Below are 24,428 nucleotides of genomic sequence, written 5' to 3'. Positions count from 1 at the left end.
CATGAGAAAGGACAACAATAGTGACTGACAGAGTGACTGACAACTTTAGTGACTGACAACTTTAGTGACAACGCATTGCTAAGAGTTTTGGCAGTAGCTGACCACTACTGAGTTTCTGCATTAAACACTAATAGAATAGTTCTATTATTCTAATGAACTAATATATTCCTTCACTACTGTGCTGTACTACTGTACTACACTACTACCGCTGTACACTATAGTTACTCTACTACTAATACTATAACACTACAAGCAAGTACTACCATTACTACACTACGATAACTAATACCCTCTAATACTAAAACTAATACTAATACTATCTCTACTACCTAACTCTACTAACTACTAACTGTTAACAATATTAACGGTTTGACTCACTCTACTAATTCTGTCTCACCACTCACAACCACACCCTCACTATTCTCACACGCACTCTTATCTTATCAGAAATTCCCCCCAACTCTCTTTATCCCTTCACTATCTACAATCATCTGATTATCATCTCTTCTTCTCTTCCACTCTCTCTAGTGGACTGACATCTTCTTCCTCATCGTCTCCTTCATCTTCTCCATCTCCTTTACGATATTCATCTTATCGTATCTTGTCATTAGTCATAGGTCACGCCCCGCCCCCACTCACTCACTGTTTACTGTCACTACTTACTGCCACTACACCACTACACTACCACCAAAATCAATCAATCATAGAAACGCTATCACTACACCGCTACCCTGCTCCATTATCACTATCACTACATTATCACTACGCTATCATTAACTAACTAGATCACCGCTATCTTCCCCTCCCATACCTAAGCTTTAAACGACTGACTCATTGTTAGACGCGTACTGCACACAGAACCACCCCATCCTGTCCTGCCCTCGCTGCCTTGTCTTATATACAGTCCCTGGTCCCCCCCCCCCCAGATAACTAATTACGTAACACCACACAAAACAAAAAAAGTAAGTAATTACTCACCTCTTCTTCTTCTTTTAGTTCTTAGTTTGTTTATTATTTGTTAGATCTCCCATCACAATGTCTTCATCAGTGGCCACTTCGACTTCTTCGTCGTCAGGCAATCTGAGACTGACCAATGGTGTTAAAACAGTTAATGGGATCTATACAATAGGTCCAGAAATAGGTAAAGGATCCTTTGCCACAGTTTATAAATGTTATAATACTAATACTCATACGGCTGTTGCTATTAAATCAGTTATAAGATCAAATTTAAAATCAAAGAAATTGGTGGAAAATTTAGAAATTGAAATATCCATATTAAAAGCCATGAAACATCCTCATATTGTTGGTTTATTAGATTATCAACAAACTAGTTCACATTTCCATTTAGTGATGGATTATTGTTCAATGGGTGATTTATCATATTTTATAAGAAAAAGAAATCAATTAATTAAAACACATCCAGTAATATCTTCTTTATTAGAAAGATATCCTTCTCCTGAAGGTTCTCATGGTTTAAATGAAACTTTAGTAATTCATTTTTTAAAGCAATTATCTTCAGCTTTACAATTCTTAAGAGATAAATCTTTAATTCATCGAGATTTAAAACCTCAAAATTTATTATTATGTCCTCCATTACATTCAAAACAACAATTTATTGATGATAATTATGTTGGATTATGGGAATTACCTATATTAAAAGTTGCAGATTTTGGTTTTGCCAGATTTTTACCTTCAACTTCGATGGCTGAAACTCTTTGTGGTTCTCCACTTTATATGGCTCCTGAAATTTTAAGGTATGAAAAATATAATGCTAAGGCCGATTTATGGTCAGTTGGTGCAGTATTATATGAAATGACCGTTGGTAAACCTCCATTTAAGGCTGGTAATCATATTGAATTATTAAAAAATATTCAAAAATCTCAAGATCGAATTAAATTCCCTAGTGCTGCTCAAGTTCCGGAATCTTTAAAATCTTTAATTAGATCTTTATTAAAATATAATCCAACCGAACGAGTTTCATTTAATGAATTCTTTCAAGATCCATTAATTATTAATGAATTACAATCAAATGATGTTCCATTAGAAACTTCAGCTAATATGGATGAAAATTTATTCATTAGTGAATATATAAGTCCAATAAAACCACATGAAAGAAATCATCAATCTCAATATATTACTTCATCACCTCCAATTCATGAATTAACTCCTTATAAAGAAAAGGAACCACAAGCACAAGCAGAAGTTACCAGAGATGAAGAAATTAAGAAAATTATTTATAAAAATAGTCCAGCCCCAGAATCAGTTACAGCTCATCAATCACTTCATAAATCAACTACTAATCAATCTAATATAAATTCTAGGGAAAAGGAAGATATTATTTTAGAAAAGGATTATGTGGTTGTAGAAAAAAGAGCTGTTGAAGTAAATGCCATTGCTGATGAATTAGCTCATGCTGGAAGTGGAGCTGTGGCTATTAATAATAAACCAAGAAAGACTCTGGCGGGTTCACTTGGAAGTAATAATGGTAATGGTGGAAGTTTTGGAAATGGAAATAATGAGATTCCTACGGCAGCCATTAGATATCGAAGATCATCACTGAATGGAAGTCAAAGACGTCCAAGTTTTGCTGATCGTAGAATCTCTATTTCAATAAGTCCTAGTACAGCATTAAGTAAAGCTATTGGATTAGCATCTCATAAATTATTCGGAGTATCTCCTACAACAACAACAAATACAACAACTACAGTTAAAAATAGTAATAGTATACCAGAAGAAAGTGGATTACTTAATGGTAATACATATTCAACTATTTATTCGAGTCCCAATTTTGCTAATCATTTATTATTACAAAAGTTAAATTTACCCACATTAACCAGTTTAACAGAAAATACTGAATCACAACCACAAGTTGTTACTAAAGATGAAATTGTATTACAAAAATTAGAAACTTTAGCTACAAAATCTCACGCTATTAAATTATTTGCTGATGTTAAATTTAGTCAATTAATTCCAAGTCCTCCATCAAATGATAGTTTAGATGATGATTTATTACATCAAAATGATATGTTACCTCCTACTATGATAAAAGTTATAAGTGAAGAAGGAGTTGTTTTATATCTTAAGACATTATCAATTTTAAATAAAGGAATGTCAATTGCAAGTGATTGGTGGTATGAACAAGCTGATCAACCATCATCAGAAGTAGAAAAGGATAATATTTCTCCTAATACTTCTGGTAGTGATCTTTTAAATAATCATAGACTTTCAAATGCTAAAGTTCAAATTCGAATTAATGATTTAGTACAATGGATTCGAGAAAAATTTAATGAAAGTTTAGAAAAAGCTGAATTTGTTAAATTAAGATTAGAAGAAGCCAATACATTAATTGCAGAAGAACAACATCAACCATCATCATCATCAGCATCTAATTCTGCATCTTTAACATTTGATATAAATAAATCATCAGCTATAGCTGAAAAGATTATATTTGATCGAGCATTAGAAATTAGTCGAAATGCTGCTGTAAATGAATTAGTTCAAGAAGATTTAAAAGGTTGTGAATTGGCTTATGGAACTGCCATTTGGATGTTAGAAGCATTAATTGATGATGATCAATCAAATGATGAAGATATGATTAATTCATCAGTAGTTGAACTGAAATTAGATCCAGAAGATCGAGCTGTGGTTGAGAAATTCATTGTTAGTATTGGCAATCGGTTATCGGTATTAAAGAAGAAGTTAGAACTTCTCCCATAATTATTTATTTTATTTCATATTATTCTTTTTATTTACATTTTATTATTATTCTTATTATTATTACATTATAGGTTATATAGGTTAGGATTTCGGTTGGGAATTATGCTTGCAGGCATTATGATAATTAATTAAATTATATTATATTATATTATATTATACTTACTAATACTTAGTTACTAATACTTACTTGTAGTTATACACTGGTTGATGAGGTTTCTTTCTATCGAGAGATGTAAGAGATTTACCATCCACCATATCAGAAGTGGAGATTAACCATCTTACGGTATTATTAATATAATCACAAGTCTTCTTCTTATCCTTTTCATCAAACAAATAGAATTCAAGGTTATCTATACAAATGGCTTGTTGAATAATTGTCCATCTTTTTAATTCAAAATCGATTTCTCGATCTTGATCTCTTTCGACAATTTTATACTTAAAGTTTGAATAAATTCTGGCTTTAATTCTGTTTTCTTCTAGATCACTAACGGCATCATTTCGGGTATACTCTTCCGGATTAACTTTAGCAATATTACAATGAAGAGTGAATAGAGGTATCTCTGACACGCCTCCGAAATATTCAGCTTGCATCTTATCTATTAGTTCAAATTGATCGGCAGACTTATTCCGATTTAATTCTCGTTCAATCTTAGCGTATTGTTTAGTGACTACTTCATAATCAACTACTGGATCCTTCTGTCCCATGGCCATTCCATGATATCCATTTTCATCACTAAATCCTTGCGTTCGTATATGAGAAAGTACTTGATAGTACTTGGCCTGAGTGGCAAAGGCTGCTGTAATAAATGTATCTTTATCACCCTCTCCTAATTCTCCAAGACTGAATAATCGATAGTAAATATCTGGACCATAGAGATTATAGTAGAGAGATAAGAGAAGGGTCTTGGCATGAGTACCTTTATTGATAAGTAATTGACCAGATTCTGATGATAAATCCGGGATAGAGCCAGCATATTCATGGAAGTTAAGCTTCTGTTTCTTCTTCTCTTTGTTAATGGTAGTACCGTCTTCTTCTACAAGAATAGGTTTAACTAAGGGGAATCTTCCCCATCTTACTCTTACCTGTTCATTAACTGGTATTTGAGCAATCTCATAGTAGAGTGGACTCATAGATCTTTGCCAATAATCAGGCCAAAGCACAAGTCCATGGTCCTTATACACTTTGGAATCAAAGATAGTATCTGGATTAACTAAGGCAACATTATCTGAATCCAACATAAGGACATGTTCAAATGAACTTACAGCTATAGCAATTGATTTTAATTGATAACTTCCAATCCCTATTTGAGAGATCACATGATGTCCCAACACTTGTGGCATAAGTATACATTTTGCATTATATTTAGGTAATACTTGATGACAAAAATGATACTCTTTATCATAATCACTCCAAGAGGCAAGTACTAATTCAATAGGTAATTTCAGTCCATTATCTCTTAAATGCATAATGGATAAGAATGATAACCACGAATAGAATCCTCCTCCAAGCATAACTATCCCCTTCAGACCCTTTACATAAGTAGATTGATCTAATTGAGTAGGTAATTGTCGTAATATATTAGCATGAGCTACTTTAATACGTTTTAAATTAGTATCGGAGATATTGGCTTTACCAAGTAAACTTTCTTTACTATAAGCATTAAACTCTTCATCACTCATTTCACTTAATTTCTGATCAGAATGTACATATTGGATAAGATCTTCACCTTCAGCAGCTTTAACTTTATTATCTCTAAAGATTGTAAAGATTTTATTCCAGAATTCATTAACAGGGGTACTGGTGGTTATACCGATGGTAGGGAGTCCGAGAATGGATTCAGGAGTGGATGTAAGGGCACCTTTAAGAAGTACTTGTTGATTATATTTATCAAGTAATCGTTGTTGTTTGGTATGAGGTTGTAAGTAGTCCCAGATGGAGAATGAGTTATCTGAATTTATGAATTTAGTGATGGACTTATCGTAGATGGTAGCGGAAGGTTTGATAGTGCTAGTAGTATTACTGATACTTCCTTTAGATTTACTATTAACATTAACATTAGGAATAGATCCTGAAAGTGTCAGTCTGGCTAATGAGTTAACCAAGTCCTCTGGTGAATTAAGCTTGAAGTAGAGTTGCGGGAATGAGATGAACACGAAAATCACTACGGCTGTGACTGCAAAGGTTCGCAACAACGGCTTGGGTATTACCATAGTGAATGATGTGAAGTAGCAGTAAGATAAAGTTAAAGATAAAGAGAAAGAAAGAAAGAAAGAAACAAACAAACAAAAGAGAAATCAAACCAGAAATCAAATCAGAAATAAATACGAAATCTCAATTTACACAGATGTTACACTCCGATATATATAATATTAATACGTAATAATGGAGATTTATGATAAAGTTTACATGAGCTTATCTGTGTGTACACTTTTCGTGTTTCATTGTTACTGTATCGGAGTAGTAAGTGCGTCAAGTATTAGGGTACTCAGGTACTGTTTGTATAGAATGTACGTGTTGTTATCTAATTCATATTTGATTGATAGTACAGCGTAAAATTTGTTTGCAGTTATTTTTTCAGTGATGCATAATTTAGTGCATTTGTGGTCAATTTTTATTCATTGTATAATTCACCTAATTTCGTACTTGCAGGTTAAGTACGAGGATGTGACGTCGTGGGTATACCAGAATTACCATTTTGTCCGCTATCAATTTCTATTTCTATGGATTTTTCTTCACTCAATTGCTTATTTCTTAAACTTTAACTATATGTAGGCCCCATTGGTCTGTTCATCGATCTTTCTGCACATACTAAATTACTGTAAACACACGTGTGCATCCACACTATCACTAACACTAATACTAACACCAACACCAAATCAAAACGCGCTCTAATGTTATTGATTAGCTTATGCAAAATCAAATATCAAATATCGCGTTTCTGGCCCTCTGTGTGTGTGTGTGTGTGTGTGTGTGTGTGTATCCCTTGTTGCTGTGTTCTTTGTTGTCTAAGCAATACAACAATTATTGTTAAGCCAGTGAATTAAAAAATATTTCCCTTCCGCACACGACCTCTCGTAGATATAAATAGAAGCTATTTATTTATTTAGTTTTTTTATTACTGTAATTAAACTCAAACTCTAATATATGTACAAGTACGGTTCTATTTATAAATACAAAACACTACACTACTTCAGGTCACGTTATTCTGCTTGTTCTTGCGCTCATACATAAGCTTAAACATGCCTTTACTAGTTATACTGTACACAAAGCAAGTCAAACTAATGGACTCTAAACTTAAGTAATATTTCGCTTATGTAAACAGCAGTATAAAAATATAAGGAACATACACATCATACTAAAAATGTTGATGCATCAATCGAGCGATGAGCTTAGAATTAATGATTACAAATATGTTCTTGGCACTTTCGAATTTTCTTGTGCTATAAACGAAACAAACTTAAAGGAGTAAGCGTGTATGCATTAAGTGAATAAGAAAGTTAAATAGTATCACATAATATGTAGCTTATGGATCTAGCAGTTGTACTGGTTAACACGTTGGTATTGTTTAACATTAAAAAACTTTCATGTGATAAAACACATCCGTGTTTAATGAGTCGATGACAATACTAGACAAGAAGATCAAAGTGTTCACGGCTGAGTCTACTAAAAAGGTAAACGGTGCATGCTTAGAAAAGGAACTCCAGTACTTTGCTACTAGCGAAGAATTATATGCAGCGTTACCTCAAATGTAGGAAAGATACATAGATTAGGAGATACTATTTAGTTCTTAGTCACATAATCTTATGTCTTCATAACAATGAACTTAAACATAGTCTAAGCCAGATTGGTCTGATACACTAACTCTAGTAACTCTCTTTACTATATCCAAAGTTATCTAATAATAGTAGTGATTATTAACCGCTAGACTCTCATAAACATTTTGCAACAACACTAAACTTTTCCAGAGTTGTCGCGAAAATCAAAAATAATTTAACCGCCGGATCAATCGTGAATTTTTCACTTAGACCGACCGAACCAACCACATAACTCTAACATATCTGCTAACTAAACTCAATTACATACAATTCATATCTATATGTTGCCGGTATGAATGAGTCCAAGTATCATCCTAATACTGACAAACTCTCGGTATCTCCAGAACCATCTTCTAATCAATCAGCATTCAGTAATCATCCTTATTCCCAGTTAAAGCATAGAACAATCAAGAATTCTAAATCTTCATCTCATATCTCCATCAACGATGAATTAGATGAACTAATATCAAAGACTTCCAATCTCTCTATAAGTAACCCATCGAAATGGTCTAATATTTCCTATTGGTTAGTAAATTACATCAATCCTTTATTTTTAACCGCCTTATCGGCTGCGGTTAGACTTTATCATATTGATTATTCTAATTCTGTGGTATGGGATGAAGCTCATTTTGGAAAATTCGGAGGTTACTATTTAAATCGAGAGTTTTATTTTGATGTTCATCCTCCATTAGGTAAATTGTTAATTGGATTATCAGAATATTTAGCTAATTTTAATGGTGATTTTGATTTTAAGAGTGGAGCTAAATTTCCTGAAGATTGTAATTTCATATTTATGAGAGCTTTCAATTGTATATTTGGAATCTTATGTACTCCAGTAGCATATTACTTAAGTTTAAATCTTGGATTTAGTAATCTAACTACTTGGTTCTTATCTTTACTGGTTATATTTGAAATGTTATCTTTAACATTATCAAAATTCATATTACTTGATTCAATGTTATTATTTTTTACTGTGACTTGTTATTTTTGTCTTATTAAATTACATAAATTAAGAATATCTAATAATTTATTATCATTAAATGGTATTAAATGGCTAACTCTAACTGGTATTTCAATTGGTTGTGTTTGTTCTGTAAAATGGGTTGGATTATTTATAACTTTATTAATTGGTTATTATATTATTTATGATCTTTTACTAAAGACTTACCAATTAATTTCCACTGATGATCAATCATTATCAAATTATTTATTACATTGGATTTCAAGAATTATAACATTAATTCTAATTCCATTTTGTATTTATGCATTATGTTTTAAAATTCATTTCCTGGTATTAACTCATTCAGGTACAGGTGATGGTTCAGTGTCAACCTTATTACAAGCATCACTTGAAGGACATTCAATTGATTTTGGTCCAAGATCAGTTGGTTATGGATCATTAATAACAATGAGATCTCAAGGTTTATCACCTAACTTAATTCATTCTCATGAACATAATTATCCACAAGGTTCAAGACAACAACAAATTACAACTTATGGATTTAAAGATGAAAATAATGATTTTTTAATTGAATTCCCCTTTGATAGAGGCTTACTTGCAAGCTTGGATTATGAAGATGACAGTAATAGGAATAACAATACTAACAATACTAACAATACTAATATAACAAGAGAAATTATTAACCATGATGAATTGTTTAGAACATTAGTTAAAGATGGAGATGTGATCAGATTAGTTCATAGAATGACCGGATGTTTAATTCGAACACATCCAATTTCAGCTCCAATTGCAACTAATCATTTTGAAGTTTCTTGTTTTGGAGATATTGAAAATTCAAATGAATATAAGGATGAATGGATTATTGAAGTTAAATTTCAAGATAAATCTCCTTCACCTCATTTTCAATCAGAAGATATAAATGAAATTCATCCTATATCAACTAACTTCAGATTGAAAAATAAACAATTGGGTTGTTATTTAGCAACAACAGGTTATTCTTATCCAGGTTGGGGATTCCAACAAGGTGAAGTTGTTTGTAAACATTCAATTATTGCTCATGATAAAAGTACTTGGTGGAATATTGAAGATCATATAAATAAAGAATTAGAATCTCCTAAAGAAACTTACATACCACCGCCACCAAAGTTTTGGAAAGAATTTTTATTACTAAATTATGGTATGATGGCATCAAATAATGCATTGATTCCTGATCCTGATAAATTTGATAAATTAAGTTCTGAATGGTGGGAATGGCCAATATTACATACTGGTTTAAGAATGTGTGGTTGGACAACTGATGAAATTAAATTCTTTTTAATTGGGAATCCGTTTGTAACTTGGTTTTCGACTGGTGCTCTTATAGTTTTTCTTATTTACTCGACAATCAGAGCCTTTAAATATCAAAGACAATGGCTTTTATTTGATATATTTGATTCATCATGGAATGAATTTCTAATTCAAGGAATTGTTCCATTTATTGGTTGGTTCTTACATTATTTCCCATTTATAGTAATGGGAAGAGTTAAATATTTACATCATTATGTTCCAGCACAATTCTTTTCAATTTTAGTAACTTCCTTCCTTTTAGAAACTTTAATCTATAAAAAGATTACATCTCCATATTTGAAAATACCTATTTATTTGATAAGTTATACACTCATAATAGGCACATTTTGGTACTTAAAGGATTTAACTTTTGGAATGAAGGGTCCATCGACTCAATATAGACATTTAAAGATTTTAAATACTTGGTTTATTTAATCTACTCACTGATATATATATGTATATATATATATAAAATCATACACTTTCTTCAACATCTTGAACCTTTTCCTTCTCATTTTGTCCAAAAGCCGACTCTATGTATGATAAAACCAAACATACAATAGCAGAAGTACCAGTCATTCCAATACTGAATAGAATGGTTGTCTTATAATTATCAATGATATCACTAACAACAAATTTAGTGTCTGGTTTAATAGACAGTGACAAATAGGCAGTAAGCAATAAATTTAGTAGACATGTAATTGCAAGTGTCGACCTATCACGAGCTATTGGGGTGACTATAATTGATCCTGAAGGGAATCCCAAATCCATGGAGAAGCATAGTATGTATATTTGAACAAGACTGAATCCAAAGAATGACATTTGAATTGAAACCATTTGCAGAATTGTGAAAGCTATTATAAAACAAAACACAGCAAAACTTATTATTAACATGGAGCTAGATCTCATACCAACTAAGGGTACAAATATAGCCAATACAGCTATAATCCCTACGAAATGAATAATTGAAACTCCCTGTTGTATGGTACAGAAGTTAAGAAAGTTCCATAATAATATTAGACTAAAAAATATCAGTCCCCATATCAAGCCTATCTTAATACGTAATAAGAACCGTAAAAAAGTTCTCAAACACTCTAAAATGCGAGTGTAACCTACTCTGTATATCACTATACTCATTATCACCAAGACAAATAAATTGGGAGACCAAGTGAATGAATCTACATTGCCTTTAATTGCAAGTAAAAAAGATATTGTCACACACGGGACCCCGAAATCAGGCATATTAAATATTTGCTTCCATGTACTAGTTTGCTTGCCTTCTTTAATGATGAAGTAGAAACCAATAGCCAAACAAATCCCGCCCATACCTAACATATACTTTAAATCCTTCCAAAGTGGAAGATATAGACTAACCACTCCAGCCAAAACACCTAAAGGTACATTGACTGCCATTAGTCCACGAATAAAATTATTTTCTGGATAACTATCTCTTAAAAGCCACATACCATTAGATAGGATCATGAAATAACCAACAACTAGAGATGACTCAATGAAAACAGATGTTAAACTGCTATCAGGAATTTGTAAATATGATGGAATTAATGTTAAACCACCAATTAAGTACCATCCTGATATGAGTACAGTCTTATGACCAAAACGATCACCAAGCTGATTACATAGTACAATTATTTGTCCGAAAGTGAAGATTAGGAGGTTTAGAATAGCAAATTTTAATAAGGAATTCTTTATTAAGGGGTTGATGTATTCTCCTATCTTATTTACGGTGTACAAATTCGTCACTATGCCCGCATGAGCAACAATTTGTGAAAGACATAACAATGCCACGTATAATGTTAATATGACACTCATGTATTTATATCTAGACAACAAGTATAACTTATCACAAATATATCCGTGATAATAATCACAATAAAATAACAATTAAGCGAGGGAATTTTATTTTTGAGTCGCATTTTTTTGATTGGAATCCAAAGCCATTTTGCAAATTACAAATATTTCTATATAACATGTAGAGGTGCGTATGTGTGTGTATATGTTAAATTGTATTATGTGAATCCCGCCATACATCTCATCGAAATATTGTACCTATTAATCACGTTTAATTGGAAAGTCTGCTAAGAATATTTGAGCTTCGGTATTCCGCTAAGCGAATGTCCCATATTATTGTGCAACATAATTTATTTTAAAATAATATGATACAACACCATAGTTAACGGGAATTTGAAATAACTACGGCATTGAATAAAATTTTGCTTCCCCCAATATATTATTATAAATGCAACGTATTTTGAATTTGAAGAATACAGTAAATAAATGTGATAACAACCTAAACAAAATGCAACCTGTTAATTCTCCTTGTGACAGGAACGCTACTTTTGTGTAAAAGTTAAACTTGAACTTTGCATCCAAGTGGAAGCACCGTGTACAATGCAATGCAAGCTACCAATATTAAGTTTGCCACCAGTAACAAAGGATTATTATAAATAGAAGGTATTCGAATTTGAAAAAGACAGTAATTAAATGAGCTGTTCCGGCATAAAAAGCTAAACAAAATGCAACCTGTTAATTATTCTTTTTACACCACAATTGCTAAGAGTCCCCTTTTCGTCCCATTTGTGGCAATGAGTTGCGATTACCTTTTAACCATATTCGACCAACCAAGTCTCGCTTTATATATTAGGAAAAGGGTTGAAACTAGAAGAGGTAGAGATCCAACATTAAACAATTTACCAACTTATTAATTGATTTTTAGTACAGGACAATATAAAATATATGGTTGAATAAATGTTAAAGTCAAATATGAATTTTAATCCCTGTTTTGACTCGCCACCAACACACAGATTATAAAATGGTTATGAAATAGCCTTTTTCTAAAATTCTCTGATTAGACCTTACAATTAACTATGACTGCTGCTTCAGATAGATTTCTCGCTAGTATACTCAGGAGTCCTATATTCTTACCATTTGCTGTCCTTAGCGTGGACTATATATTCACTGCCTCTGGGGGACCCAGTTTTGCACTAGCATTTCGAAAAGTGGTTCAAGAATCCAAAGCAGAAATCCAGGATAAGAAGGACTAGGACTTTTCACCATCAATTAGACGGAAAACTATATATAAACTGTTAATTTAGTACTCCATTTAATCTAGCCAATACATGTTACGACACACTTGTTTGTTGATATATATTTACCTAATCTTCTCCGTAGATATTGTCGCTACCGCCAGCTGTTTATTTACTTGTTCTATCTTATCCTCTTTTCCTTGCTAAATGTAGTGTGCTGACTTAACCCACTTGGTAATAGCCCCATATGCTTTTTGGACACAAACACTAAATCCAGTCAATCCCCTGATATACAACTCTTACCTTTAGAGATCCTTCTTTCTTAATCAATTATTCTAAGAATTAACTAATATTACGAGAATATAACTTTTTTATATGACTTTTTTGCCTTCAAATTCTATGCTATCTTCCTGGCTTTCCCTTAAAGAATTCTGATAAATATCATCTTTAAGAGATATCATATAAACCACAAAGTAAAGAAATCTCTCCCTCATCTACAATATCAGACCTTAATAAAAAGTGACTAGCAATAATTCTATTTAGAGAAGTAAACATAACTGTTCAAGTCCAGGAGCAAATTCACTCCAAATATACTGTATCCAGCATCAGTACGATAAAGTCTGGAAACCTTAAAATATATCATGGTAACCCCGTATAAAATCCACCAAATAATAATAATGGCTGAATTATTGGAAACTTCTCATATATACCCAATGAAAACCGAAAAGAAAATACTCTGGAACAAATAATACAATAACAAAGCTTTCCTGGGGATATGTAATTTCTATATTTAGTTACAAATAAAGAACAGAAATAACCAAAGAAGCTATCTATAAAGAATATAAAAGCAATTTCGGGAGAGAAACCTTTGGAAAACGAAATAGACCAAAGGGAAAAACTCTCATAAAAGTTGTGAACTCTCAATTTGTTAGCAGAATCATGTCTCAGTAGAAAAAATTATAGATTTGTAGTGGTAACGATATACAGCAAACGAGGCAGTGAAAATTTAACAAATGCTCTCTTAAGCTTGACTCGTCGCTAGCCTCGTGAAAAATTAGATTTTCTCGGTAACAACAACAACGTGAAAAACTCAGCGATAGCATCTCTTCTAGCTACGTGAAAGCTAATGCAGGCTATTGATGAATACAAAAACCATTCCAAGGCATGCAAACGATCGTTTTTGACAATTGATTTAAAAATTTTCTTAAAATTTGTTGGATAGATATGTGTCTACAGGCCTACATTACTCTACAAGCTAGTAAATCTATACTTGGTAGTATATATTCATTTTATATCCATATTGCTTCTGATGTCATATAATCATTTCCTAAGACAATTTAATCAAACTATTGTTACTTCTTTAATTTTTGACTATTTCTCTGTTAATATAGTTAGATAAGATCATGTTACTTAAACCAAAAATTGATTACTAATATTTCATCAAAGTACACATTCAACAACCTCTCAACTTAACGTATCATGTATAACCTAACATTAACAATAGTACCGACAACTTATTCAATACAATAACATCATCAAAATTCCTACTACTTTCATCAGAATCGTCAAACTTCACTGTAACTTATCTCGTTCACTGGCCTTTTCTTACTAGAACTTGAACGAATAAGACCAAGACACTTATCAGGGCTCATAACTTGTTGGATAGATATGTGTCTACAGGCCTACATTACTCTACAAGCTAGTAAATCTATACTTGGTAGTATATATTCATTTTATATCCATATTGCTTAACTTATAAAAAGAAGTTATATTTATTCTAAATCGCCTCACCTAGAAGGAGGTGACTTTTATATTCATGTCGATCCTGCATAGCACATGCATTCTTGGCATAACCTGCATATAGCATATGCGCTACCAATCACAACTAAATATGAAATACCAAACATATCAACAAAATTCTCCACCGCTAACTCAAATCGGTTTAGTCCTTTCTTTATAAAATAAGTCTTGATAGAATTGTTCTTTTATATCAATTAATGTCTAAGCAAAGAAAATACATTGTTGATATGTTTGGAATACGAATTCCGGCTTTGTATTGCAAGCATTTGGATAGACGGTTTGATCTCTAAAAAAGTTGACACCCTAAAATCAATTTTTTGTCGTTGTTGCAACATGTTTGTAAGCTACAATGGTTGTGAAGACAGGTAGAGTGTTGTAACTTGCTACAAATGGTTGTAACAATAAAAGGGGGGTTGTAACAATAGAAAGGGGGTACTCTAATAATGTGTTATTAGAGTTGTTGTTACAACACATGTGTGTGAACTCAGAGGTATAAATAGACCTCTAATATCCCTATAGATAATTATATAGGTTTTATATAGTAACTATGATAATATAAGTATTTTGTTTAAGAAACATTAACTATGGAATCTTTAACTCTAAATGTACAAGACATTGATGATCTCATTGTAAGATTGAGGACCGAACGACAAGTTATGAGCCCTGCTTCTGCCAGCGTGCAAGTCAAGTTGAAAGGACTTGAAAACTTCTACACCTGGAAGAGCAGTTTCGTTGACGTCTTCAATCAACTTGGGATCTCAGGTTTCTTAATTCATGGAAATGACTTTTTTCAATTTACTGAAGAAGTTGGTCCTACGGATGTTAATAGATTGAAGAGTAGTGTTGTAGGAATGCTTAATCATGTTCTATCCTTGACCATATCTGACACCATTTGGAAGGAATACAGAGGTTATTCAGGTGATACCGCTTACCTTTCAATTTGTGAGGAGTATGGTAACATTGATTTTACAGCTGCTGCTAGACTCATTAGAAAGTACGGTTTTGGTTCTCCCACTGCTGACGATTGGGAAATGCTTGGAGAAAATGTTTTCTGCCGTTTTAATGGCCAAGAAACTAGTGGACTTATATACTTTGCAACTATTCCTGATACTAAATGGGGACAAATTGAAAGGGCTTTTCACTCCCTTAAAGAAAGAAAAATCAATGCTATTTTTGATGTTGCTACTATTCGGAAATTAGCTTTACGTATTGGTACAAATCCTCCTGATAATTTAGACTTTACCATTAACCTGGATACCGCTTTAGTTGTTAATCGTAGTAAAAAGGTTATTTGCTATCATTGTAAGAAGGAAGGCCATAAGAAGAATAAGTGTCCAGAACTCAAAAATGAACAATCCAGAAATGAATCGACCAATGGTACAAACACGAGCAAGTCTACATCAAGAAGTAGTTTCTACGTTGGTGATCTGGCTTTTCAAGTTTCTGAAAAACCCAGAAATGCTGTTTTTCATTTTGATTCTGGTGCTTCAAGCCATATTGTTAAGGATATTAGATTATTTTCTGAAATTGACACTAATTTTAAGCATAATGTTGATTGTGCTAATGGATCAACCATGCAAGTTGAAGGTATTGGTAAAGTAAGTCTTCCAGATTTTGATCTTACTAACGTCTACTATATTCCCAAATCGGCGGTTAATCTCATTAGCATCCCTGCAGCAGCCCGTAGGGGTGCTACCTTCGTCTTTGACTCAACTGGAGTCTATGCAGGTTTTGCATCTATTGATCTTGCTGCGAATAAATTATCGCACCATGGTAGTTTACGGGCAAATTTGTATACTATTGAAATTGATACTATGAAAAATGAGGGGGTTGGAAATGCATTTATTGGTAATGTTGCTAGAACTCCTCAGGAAATTTTACACAAGAGACTTGGTCACCCAGGTCGTGGTATTCAGGATAATTTTAGAAAACTCGGAATTCAGTGTCACCTGAAGAATTGCCGTAGTTGTATGAAGTCAAAGATGACTTTCAAATTTCCAAAGTATTCCACTCGGAGAGCTACAACACTTGGAGGAATCCTTCATATGGATGTCTGTGGTCCATTTCCACCAGCCTATAATGGTTGCAAATACTTTCTCACTATTGTTGATGATAAATCAAGATTCATTACAACTTTTCCAATGACTTCTACTGCTGAAGTTGGTCAACTTATTATCAACTTCATTAGATCCTGTGATCGTCAGAATTCTGCAAAGGTTCAAATAGTTAGAACAGATAATGGTTCTGAATTCAATAATGTCAAACTTACTAATTTCTTTCATGAAACCGGAATTCGTCACGAATTGACAGTACCATATCACAGTTATCAGAATGGAGTTGTTGAACGTTCCCACAGAACAATTCAAGAATTTGCTAGATCTTTACTTCGTGATGGATCACTTCCAGATCACTTTTGGCCAGAGGCTGTACTCACTGCTACGTACTTGCTTAACTTAATGCCTCGTCATGCTCCCAAGCATCAGTTGGTCGTTCCATATGAGAAATGGACTGGGAATCCTCCCAATTATGACCAATTACGAGTTTTTGGGTGTTTGTGTTATGCTTTGGTTCCCCCAAAATTAAGAGTGTCCAAATTTGACTCTACATCAAGGGAGGCTATTATGTTGGGATTTGACCCAAACAGAAAAGCCTATCGATTATATGATTTGGTCACTCGGAAAATCTTTTCTGCCAGTCAAGTTAGATTCATAGAAGATGAATTTCCTTTTGAAAAGTTAGCCTACCAAGGTGAAATTAATGTTCATTCTAATACCACATTGGGGATTAGTGGTGGAATTTCCTCTCTTAGATATTATAATTCTTCCGACCGCTCGCCACCTCCTGTTAGAGTTACCAATGATGATCACTACCGATCTGATGCAAGTATGAATGAACTCGATGCAACTAAGTCAGAAAATGTTAGGGATACCGACCCTATTGATTATGAAGTTAATATCACCCACGCAGATGATTATAATGGAAATGATTATAATGGAGATGATTATAATGGAGATGTTTATGATGGAGATGTTTATGATGGTGATGATGATAGTATGACTTCCCACGAAGAAGATGTCGCTGAACCTACTTCCATTATCGAAGTACCCGATACCATTAAACCTGCTGTTTCGCCGGATGCTGAAGAAAATCTCGTATCTCCATCACCTTTAGAATTTTTAACTGTTCTGCGTTCACAACAGAAACGGAAGAGACGTGAAGCTGATCCGTCCAGTAACATTATATTACATTCCACTGCTTTAATTCCATATCAGCCTGAAATGACAGCTACTTCAGACTATGGTTATACTGACTCCGACTCTTATGCTCCAGACTCCAAGAAACTCCGTCGTACGACAGAACAACCCCAAATCATGTATTATGATTCCGATCATCTGTTGATATGTTTGGTATTTCATATTTAGTTGTGATTGGTAGCGCATATGCTATATGCAGGTTATGCCAAGAATGCATGTGCTATGCAGGATCGACATGAATATAAAAGTCACCTCCTTCTAGGTGAGGCGATTTAGAATAAATATAACTTCTTTTTATAAGTTAAGCAATATGGATATAAAATGAATATATACTACCAAGTATAGATTTACTAGCTTGTAGAGTAATGTAGGCCTGTAGACACATATCTATCCAACAAGTTATGAGCCCTGATAAGTGTCTTGGTCTTATTCGTTCAAGTTCTAGTAAGAAAAGGCCAGTGAACGAGATAAGTTACAGTGAAGTTTGACGATTCTGATGAAAGTAGTAGGAATTTTGATGATGTTATTGTATTGAATAAGTTGTCGGTACTATTGTTAATGTTAGGTTATACATGATACGTTAAGTTGAGAGGTTGTTGAATGTGTACTTTGATGAAATATTAGTAATCAATTTTTGGTTTAAGTAACATGATCTTATCTAACTATATTAACAGAGAAATAGTCAAAAATTAAAGAAGTAACAATAGTTTGATTAAATTGTCTTAGGAAATGATTATATGACATCAGAAGCAAATAATTAGATGATTTGATTTACATGATTAGTATTTTTGGGATCGTTTATAAAGTAACGAACTGGTCGAATTGCTGAGCATGGATGCTTTTATGTTTGAAGCTGGTTTTGATACACCATGATTGGTCAGATACGAATATCGATGGCAAAACAGCAGTGTACTCTTAATAAAGATCCATGACTCCTTTTGAATGTATCAGCAAAAGAATTAGAGATATTCGATTATCTTTTGAAATGGCTGATGAGAAAGTTATTTAATGTGAGCATAGCGAAAGATGTTAAGAATGATATGCCGTGAAAGGATGTACAACTTAGATTATATGGAAAGCAAGTGGCAATACATATGATTGATTTGATTAAAATCGTCACTCGATGATAGTACCCTAATAATTTGATAAGAGATATATTATTGTTTTAAATATGAACACGGAGGGTAGTGTTTTAAGTCTTGAGAGGTACATTACGGGCATTTTTTAACAAACAGTCTTTGGTGCTCACAATGGAAATCTAGAGTTAGGATTACTCTAGTGTAGAATAATTATTTTTGAAATTATTTTGGAATTACTTTTAGAATAGATTTGTTTTTGGAATTGTTCTTGAAATGAATTATGGTATTCACTTGAATTATCAACAGCACCTTCTTCAGAAAGTAATGAGTTGCAATAATCATGTAATGTTATCATGTATTGGTATGACATTTTACTTAAGTTCTTGAAGTGGTTTTAGTATTTGTTCTGGTAAATCTTTATTACACGATATGTTAACGATTTTGAGATCGATTATCAGACAGCTCTTTAGGAGGACTAAACCCTTGGAGATTAATAACACATTTTACCAACGTCTGGCAAAAGAATTTATTTTTTTTTTATACAATCGTGACTCAGCAGTAATAGAATGAAACATGATTGAAGTTTGTATAACTTTATGTTTCACGATACTGGGTTCAACGAAGAACGCTCATATATATGGCAAGTTAATTTGCCTCTAGATGACGCTCTTGGAAATGTTCCCAATTTGCAATTATTGAATGCGTCATTATAAAACGGGAAGTGTATTATACAAAGCCCGAAGGTTGCTCACGACGATATTGTTAATTTGCTCCTAGAAGAAGCACAAGAATTGAAGATCTTGGCAAATAAGGTTGATAGAGTTTTCAGCATATGTTACGGTAAGTGAGACGCATATGCTGAAGAAAATGACCAGATGAAGTCGGCATATGTACATATTGTATTATGCGAATGCCGTGGGACCTTCATCCGACAGTCTTGAGAAGACAATGGTCACAGTTAGATATACCATGTGCTGCGACACAGATATGGTTACATGTTTGAATTTGGTTTTTATTTTTGTCAAATTTGACACCCTTGCAGACGATTGCAGATGTTCAAGAGTTGGCAAAGAAACCGTTGAGAGTTATTGATATACGTATTTTGACGGACGTTTCCTTAGTCCGGAATTTTTGTTAGTGGTTATTTTATTATTTTTCGATCTATCTAATTTGAAGTACGCCGATCAAGTTCCTTTCGTGATTTTATCATTTGAATATCATCGCAAACCCTATTCTCGTTGCCTTCGTTATGTTTCATAAGGTATTAGATAGCAGCAGACCAACGGAATTTAGTTTTTTAAAATGTTGGTGCGATTATTATAAGGAAAAGGTTAAGCTTGATTGATACATTATTTCGTTAATTTACCTGTGGGTTGGAGATCAATAACAGTTATATGGTACTGTTCGAAATTACAGTACAACGTTCGTAGGAACGGAGGCTACCAGCAGGACACCATTAGCTTGGTTGTCAGTTTTTTAAAGTCATTTTCAGTCATTGTTATATGGACTTAGTGCAATGTAATAGGAAGTATTTATACGGTTGCAGACTCCTATTATGGAATGCCTGAAGACAAGATTGCTCTTCACGAATAGGGATATTAGAGAATATGCCCTTAAGAAGTAGGCTAGAGATACTTCAGGATTCAATTTTTTGGCTAGTCATAGTACCATCAAATTTTGACACCCTACTTAACAGCACTGTAGATGTGGCTCTGGGTGGTTGATGGGTACTATGTTGTAGGACTAGTAGCAGATCAGCTGTCAATTACCAATATTGAACTGATATTTGGGCAACCCTGTGGCTGAATATACCTTTTGTTGGTAGCAAGGTTTGATTATTCAGTCAGTGTTTTTCTAATGTAACACCATGTTTATTTGTGTACTTGAGATTATTCCATTGGAAGGAGGTGCTCTCCATGTGATGGAATCTCCGGCCATTGACTACATATGTTCGAGGGTAGTATGGCAGCACAGCACTTAGTGGTTGGTTACAATTTGTTGACATAAGGTCATCATTTGCTACTGTTTAGAATGTAGCGGTGCTTATTTAGCACATATTTGGTGCTGATTTAGCACATGTTTGGCATATATTTGGTGCCTGTTTGGTGCATATTTGGCACAGGTTTGGTGCATGTTTGGCACGTATTTGATGTATATTTGGCACCAGAATATAAATGACTCTCGTCGTGTTTGGCGAGCAACCCATTTATAAAGCTGCAGGTAGGCAATTATGGACATCATGATGTATTATATTGCTTTTTCGCTTTTCCTACTTGCAATGATAAATATATTGGCAATCCTACTATTTTCTCTGCGGGTGATTATTAGAACGATGTTTCTACCCTAATTATAGTTTTCTGGTAAGCTTCATTCTCAAGGTTTCTTTAGCTTAAGGGAGGATGATATTAGGGATAAGTGTGCGATGGGATATACAATGTGATTGGTTATATCATCGACAATAGAAACATTAAAGAACTAATGGATGCGGAACTCGACTAAAATTGTGAGATTAACAAGCGAGAATTAAAATTGCCTATTAAGTATAAATTCAAATTTCAAAGAATGAATGAAGACTTGAAATTTAAAACATGAAATGGTCATGGACGTGAACTAGACCATAGAATCGTAATTCAACAAATATATGCACAATATACCCTGTATATTTAATCTGAAGATGAGATATAAGAAATACAGGACGTGTATAAGAATTTTAGTAACAGCAGAACAAGAGGTACAAGAGGTACAAGAGGTACAAGAGGTACAAGAGGTACAAGAGGTACAAGAGGTACAAGAGGTACAAGAGGTACAAGAAGTACAAGAAGTACAAGAGGTACAAGAAATACAAGAAGTATAGGAAGCCTAAGAGATTAATTTAGTGTAGTCCGGATAAAAGATGAGAAACAATATTAGGATCCTTGGAAGATTACAATACTCTTTTTATAAGTAATGGCGGTGGTCTTTTATGACCTGATGGTTGAAATAACATATTGAAATAGAAAAGAACTGTCAAAGGAATTGAGATTAAATCAGAGTAACTTGATCTGTGAAAAAGGATTGACAATAATGTCTGTAGTAGATCAATATTAAACAGTCAATAGGTAATACCACAATGACTTGAAGCTAGGGTTAAAAAAAAAAAAAAAAAAAAAAAAAAAAGGAATATAATAGCAGCCTTTTGGAATGAAATCCAACAATACGGAAAAGATGAAGAATTTCCGAAATATGAAATTCAGGGAGGATGTTACTCCAGAATATTAACAGATGTTATGGAATCCAAAACCATATATTAATGCAGATGGGATAGGACACAGTATGATTGAAGGATAGAGAAATTAACCTTTATTAGATTCAAACAAAATATGAATTAAGGGAGGATGTTGATATGTTTGGTATTTCATATTTAGTTGTGATTGGTAGCGCATATGCTATATGCAGGTTATGCCAAGAATGCATGTGCTATGCAGGATCGACATGAATATAAAAGTCACCTCCTTCTAGGTGAGGCGATTTAGAATAAATATAACTTCTTTTTATAAGTTAAGCAATATGGATATAAAATGAATATATACTACCAAGTATAGATTTACTAGCTTGTAGAGTAATGTAGGCCTGTAGACACATATCTATCCAACATCATCCACCACCCAGTAGTTCTTCAATTGCCGATGATACTAGTGATGATCCAGAATATGCTGTTTATGTTGATGCCTTTCCTGTGGATTATATTTACCATGTCCAACTGCCCATTAAGGTTCCAAATACGTTTCAACAAGCAATGAAATCCCAGGATCATGATAAGTGGAAATCCGCCATGGATGATGAATATCTGTCTTTAATTGCCAATCATACGTGGACGTTGTCTGGGCTTCCTGAAGGTCGTCAAGCCATTAGCTGTAGGTGGGTTTATTCCATAAAAGGTGATGGAAGTTATAAGACCGAACGACAGTCGTTCGGTCCTCAATCTTACAATGAGATCATCAATGTCTTGTACATTTAGAGTTAAAGATTCCATAGTTAATGTTTCTTAAACAAAATACTTATATTATCATAGTTACTATATAAAACCTATATAATTATCTATAGGGATATTAGAGGTCTATTTATACCTCTGAGTTCACACACATGTGTTGTAACAACAACTCTAATAACACATTATTAGAGTACCCCCTTTCTATTGTTACAACCCCCCTTTTATTGTTACAACCATTTGTAGCAAGTTACAACACTCTACCTGTCTTCACAACCATTGTAGCTTACAAACATGTTGCAACAGCCTCCCTTAAGGTGGAATGGTTGTGAGACGGTATGCCTCCCTTAATCTGATAAAAGCTGTAATTTAGGAAGATTACCTATTCCAGCAAGTGTGCAAAGATGTGCATGAGGATCGGCTGGCAATGATTTAGTTAAGACATCAGCGGGCATATGCTTAGTATTAAGGTAATGAACAGTAAAGTCCTTATTAATGTGGTGGCGAATAAAATGGTAGCATCTCTTGTCGTTCGGTCCTCAATCTTACAATGAGATCATCAATGTCTTGTACATTTAGAGTTAAAGATTCCATAGTTAATGTTTCTTAAACAAAATACTTATATTATCATAGTTACTATATAAAACCTATATAATTATCTATAGGGATATTAGAGGTCTATTTATACCTCTGAGTTCACACACATGTGTTGTAACAACAACTCTAATAACACATTATTAGAGTACCCCCTTTCTATTGTTACAACCCCCCTTTTATTGTTACAACCATTTGTAGCAAGTTACAACACTCTACCTGTCTTCACAACCATTGTAGCTTACAAACATGTTGCAACAGCCTCCCTTAAGGTGGAATGGTTGTGAGACGGTATGCCTCCCTTAATCTGATAAAAGCTGTAATTTAGGAAGATTACCTATTCCAGCAAGTGTGCAAAGATGTGCATGAGGATCGGCTGGCAATGATTTAGTTAAGACATCAGCGGGCATATGCTTAGTATTAAGGTAATGAACAGTAAAGTCCTTATTAATGTGGTGGCGAATAAAATGGTAGCATCTCTTGATATGTTTGGTTCTGTTGATATGTTTGGTATTTCATATTTAGTTGTGATTGGTAGCGCATATGCTATATGCAGGTTATGCCAAGAATGCATGTGCTATGCAGGATCGACATGAATATAAAAGTCACCTCCTTCTAGGTGAGGCGATTTAGAATAAATATAACTTCTTTTTATAAGTTAAGCAATATGGATATAAAATGAATATATACTACCAAGTATAGATTTACTAGCTTGTAGAGTAATGTAGGCCTGTAGACACATATCTATCCAACAAGTTATGAGCCCTGATAAGTGTCTTGGTCTTATTCGTTCAAGTTCTAGTAAGAAAAGGCCAGTGAACGAGATAAGTTACAGTGAAGTTTGACGATTCTGATGAAAGTAGTAGGAAT

At 33.4% G+C, this 24,428-nt stretch overlaps 4 protein-coding genes across 4 annotated transcripts; 2 read left to right on the top strand and 2 right to left on the bottom strand. All coding sequences in view use genetic code 12, as the record gives it.

The window, feature by feature from the left end:
* Nucleotides 1-1,035: 1,035 nt before the first annotated feature.
* On the top strand, nt 1,036-3,717 carry ATG1 (serine/threonine protein kinase; the record flags this gene model as incomplete). The annotated part of the gene is made up of 2 exons (XM_064885551.1): nt 1,036-3,196; nt 3,239-3,717. The coding sequence occupies 2 exons, from the start codon at nt 1,036-1,038 to the stop codon at nt 3,715-3,717; spliced, it is 2,640 nt and encodes an 879-aa protein (XP_064736761.1).
* Nucleotides 3,718-3,900: 183 nt separating this feature from the next.
* On the bottom strand, nt 3,901-5,397 carry RJT21DRAFT_131378 (alpha-mannosyltransferase; the record flags this gene model as incomplete). The annotated part of the gene is made up of 1 exon (XM_064883053.1): nt 3,901-5,397. The coding sequence occupies one exon, from the start codon at nt 5,395-5,397 to the stop codon at nt 3,901-3,903; it is 1,497 nt and encodes a 498-aa protein (XP_064736760.1).
* Nucleotides 5,398-7,335: 1,938 nt separating this feature from the next.
* PMT6 (dolichyl-phosphate-mannose-protein mannosyltransferase) lies at nt 7,336-9,950 on the top strand (the record flags this gene model as incomplete). The annotated part of the gene is made up of 3 exons (XM_064880361.1): nt 7,336-7,389; nt 7,835-9,826; nt 9,858-9,950. 3 exons carry the CDS (start codon nt 7,336-7,338, stop codon nt 9,948-9,950), a joined length of 2,139 nt encoding a protein of 712 aa, XP_064736759.1.
* Nucleotides 9,951-10,275: 325 nt separating this feature from the next.
* On the bottom strand, nt 10,276-12,002 carry RJT21DRAFT_50578 (uncharacterized protein). The gene has a single exon (XM_064884852.1). It carries the CDS (start codon nt 11,648-11,650, stop codon nt 10,295-10,297), a length of 1,356 nt encoding a protein of 451 aa, XP_064736758.1. The 5' UTR covers nt 11,651-12,002; the 3' UTR covers nt 10,276-10,294.
* Nucleotides 12,003-24,428: the final 12,426 nt, after the last annotated feature.

Source organism: Scheffersomyces amazonensis (assembly GCF_036850825.1).
Source record: "Scheffersomyces amazonensis strain UFMG-HMD-26.3 chromosome Unknown RJT21scaffold_6, whole genome shotgun sequence".
Taxonomy (NCBI): Eukaryota; Fungi; Ascomycota; class Pichiomycetes; order Serinales; family Debaryomycetaceae; genus Scheffersomyces; species Scheffersomyces amazonensis.
This window is presented reverse-complemented; position numbering and strand designations above follow the sequence as displayed.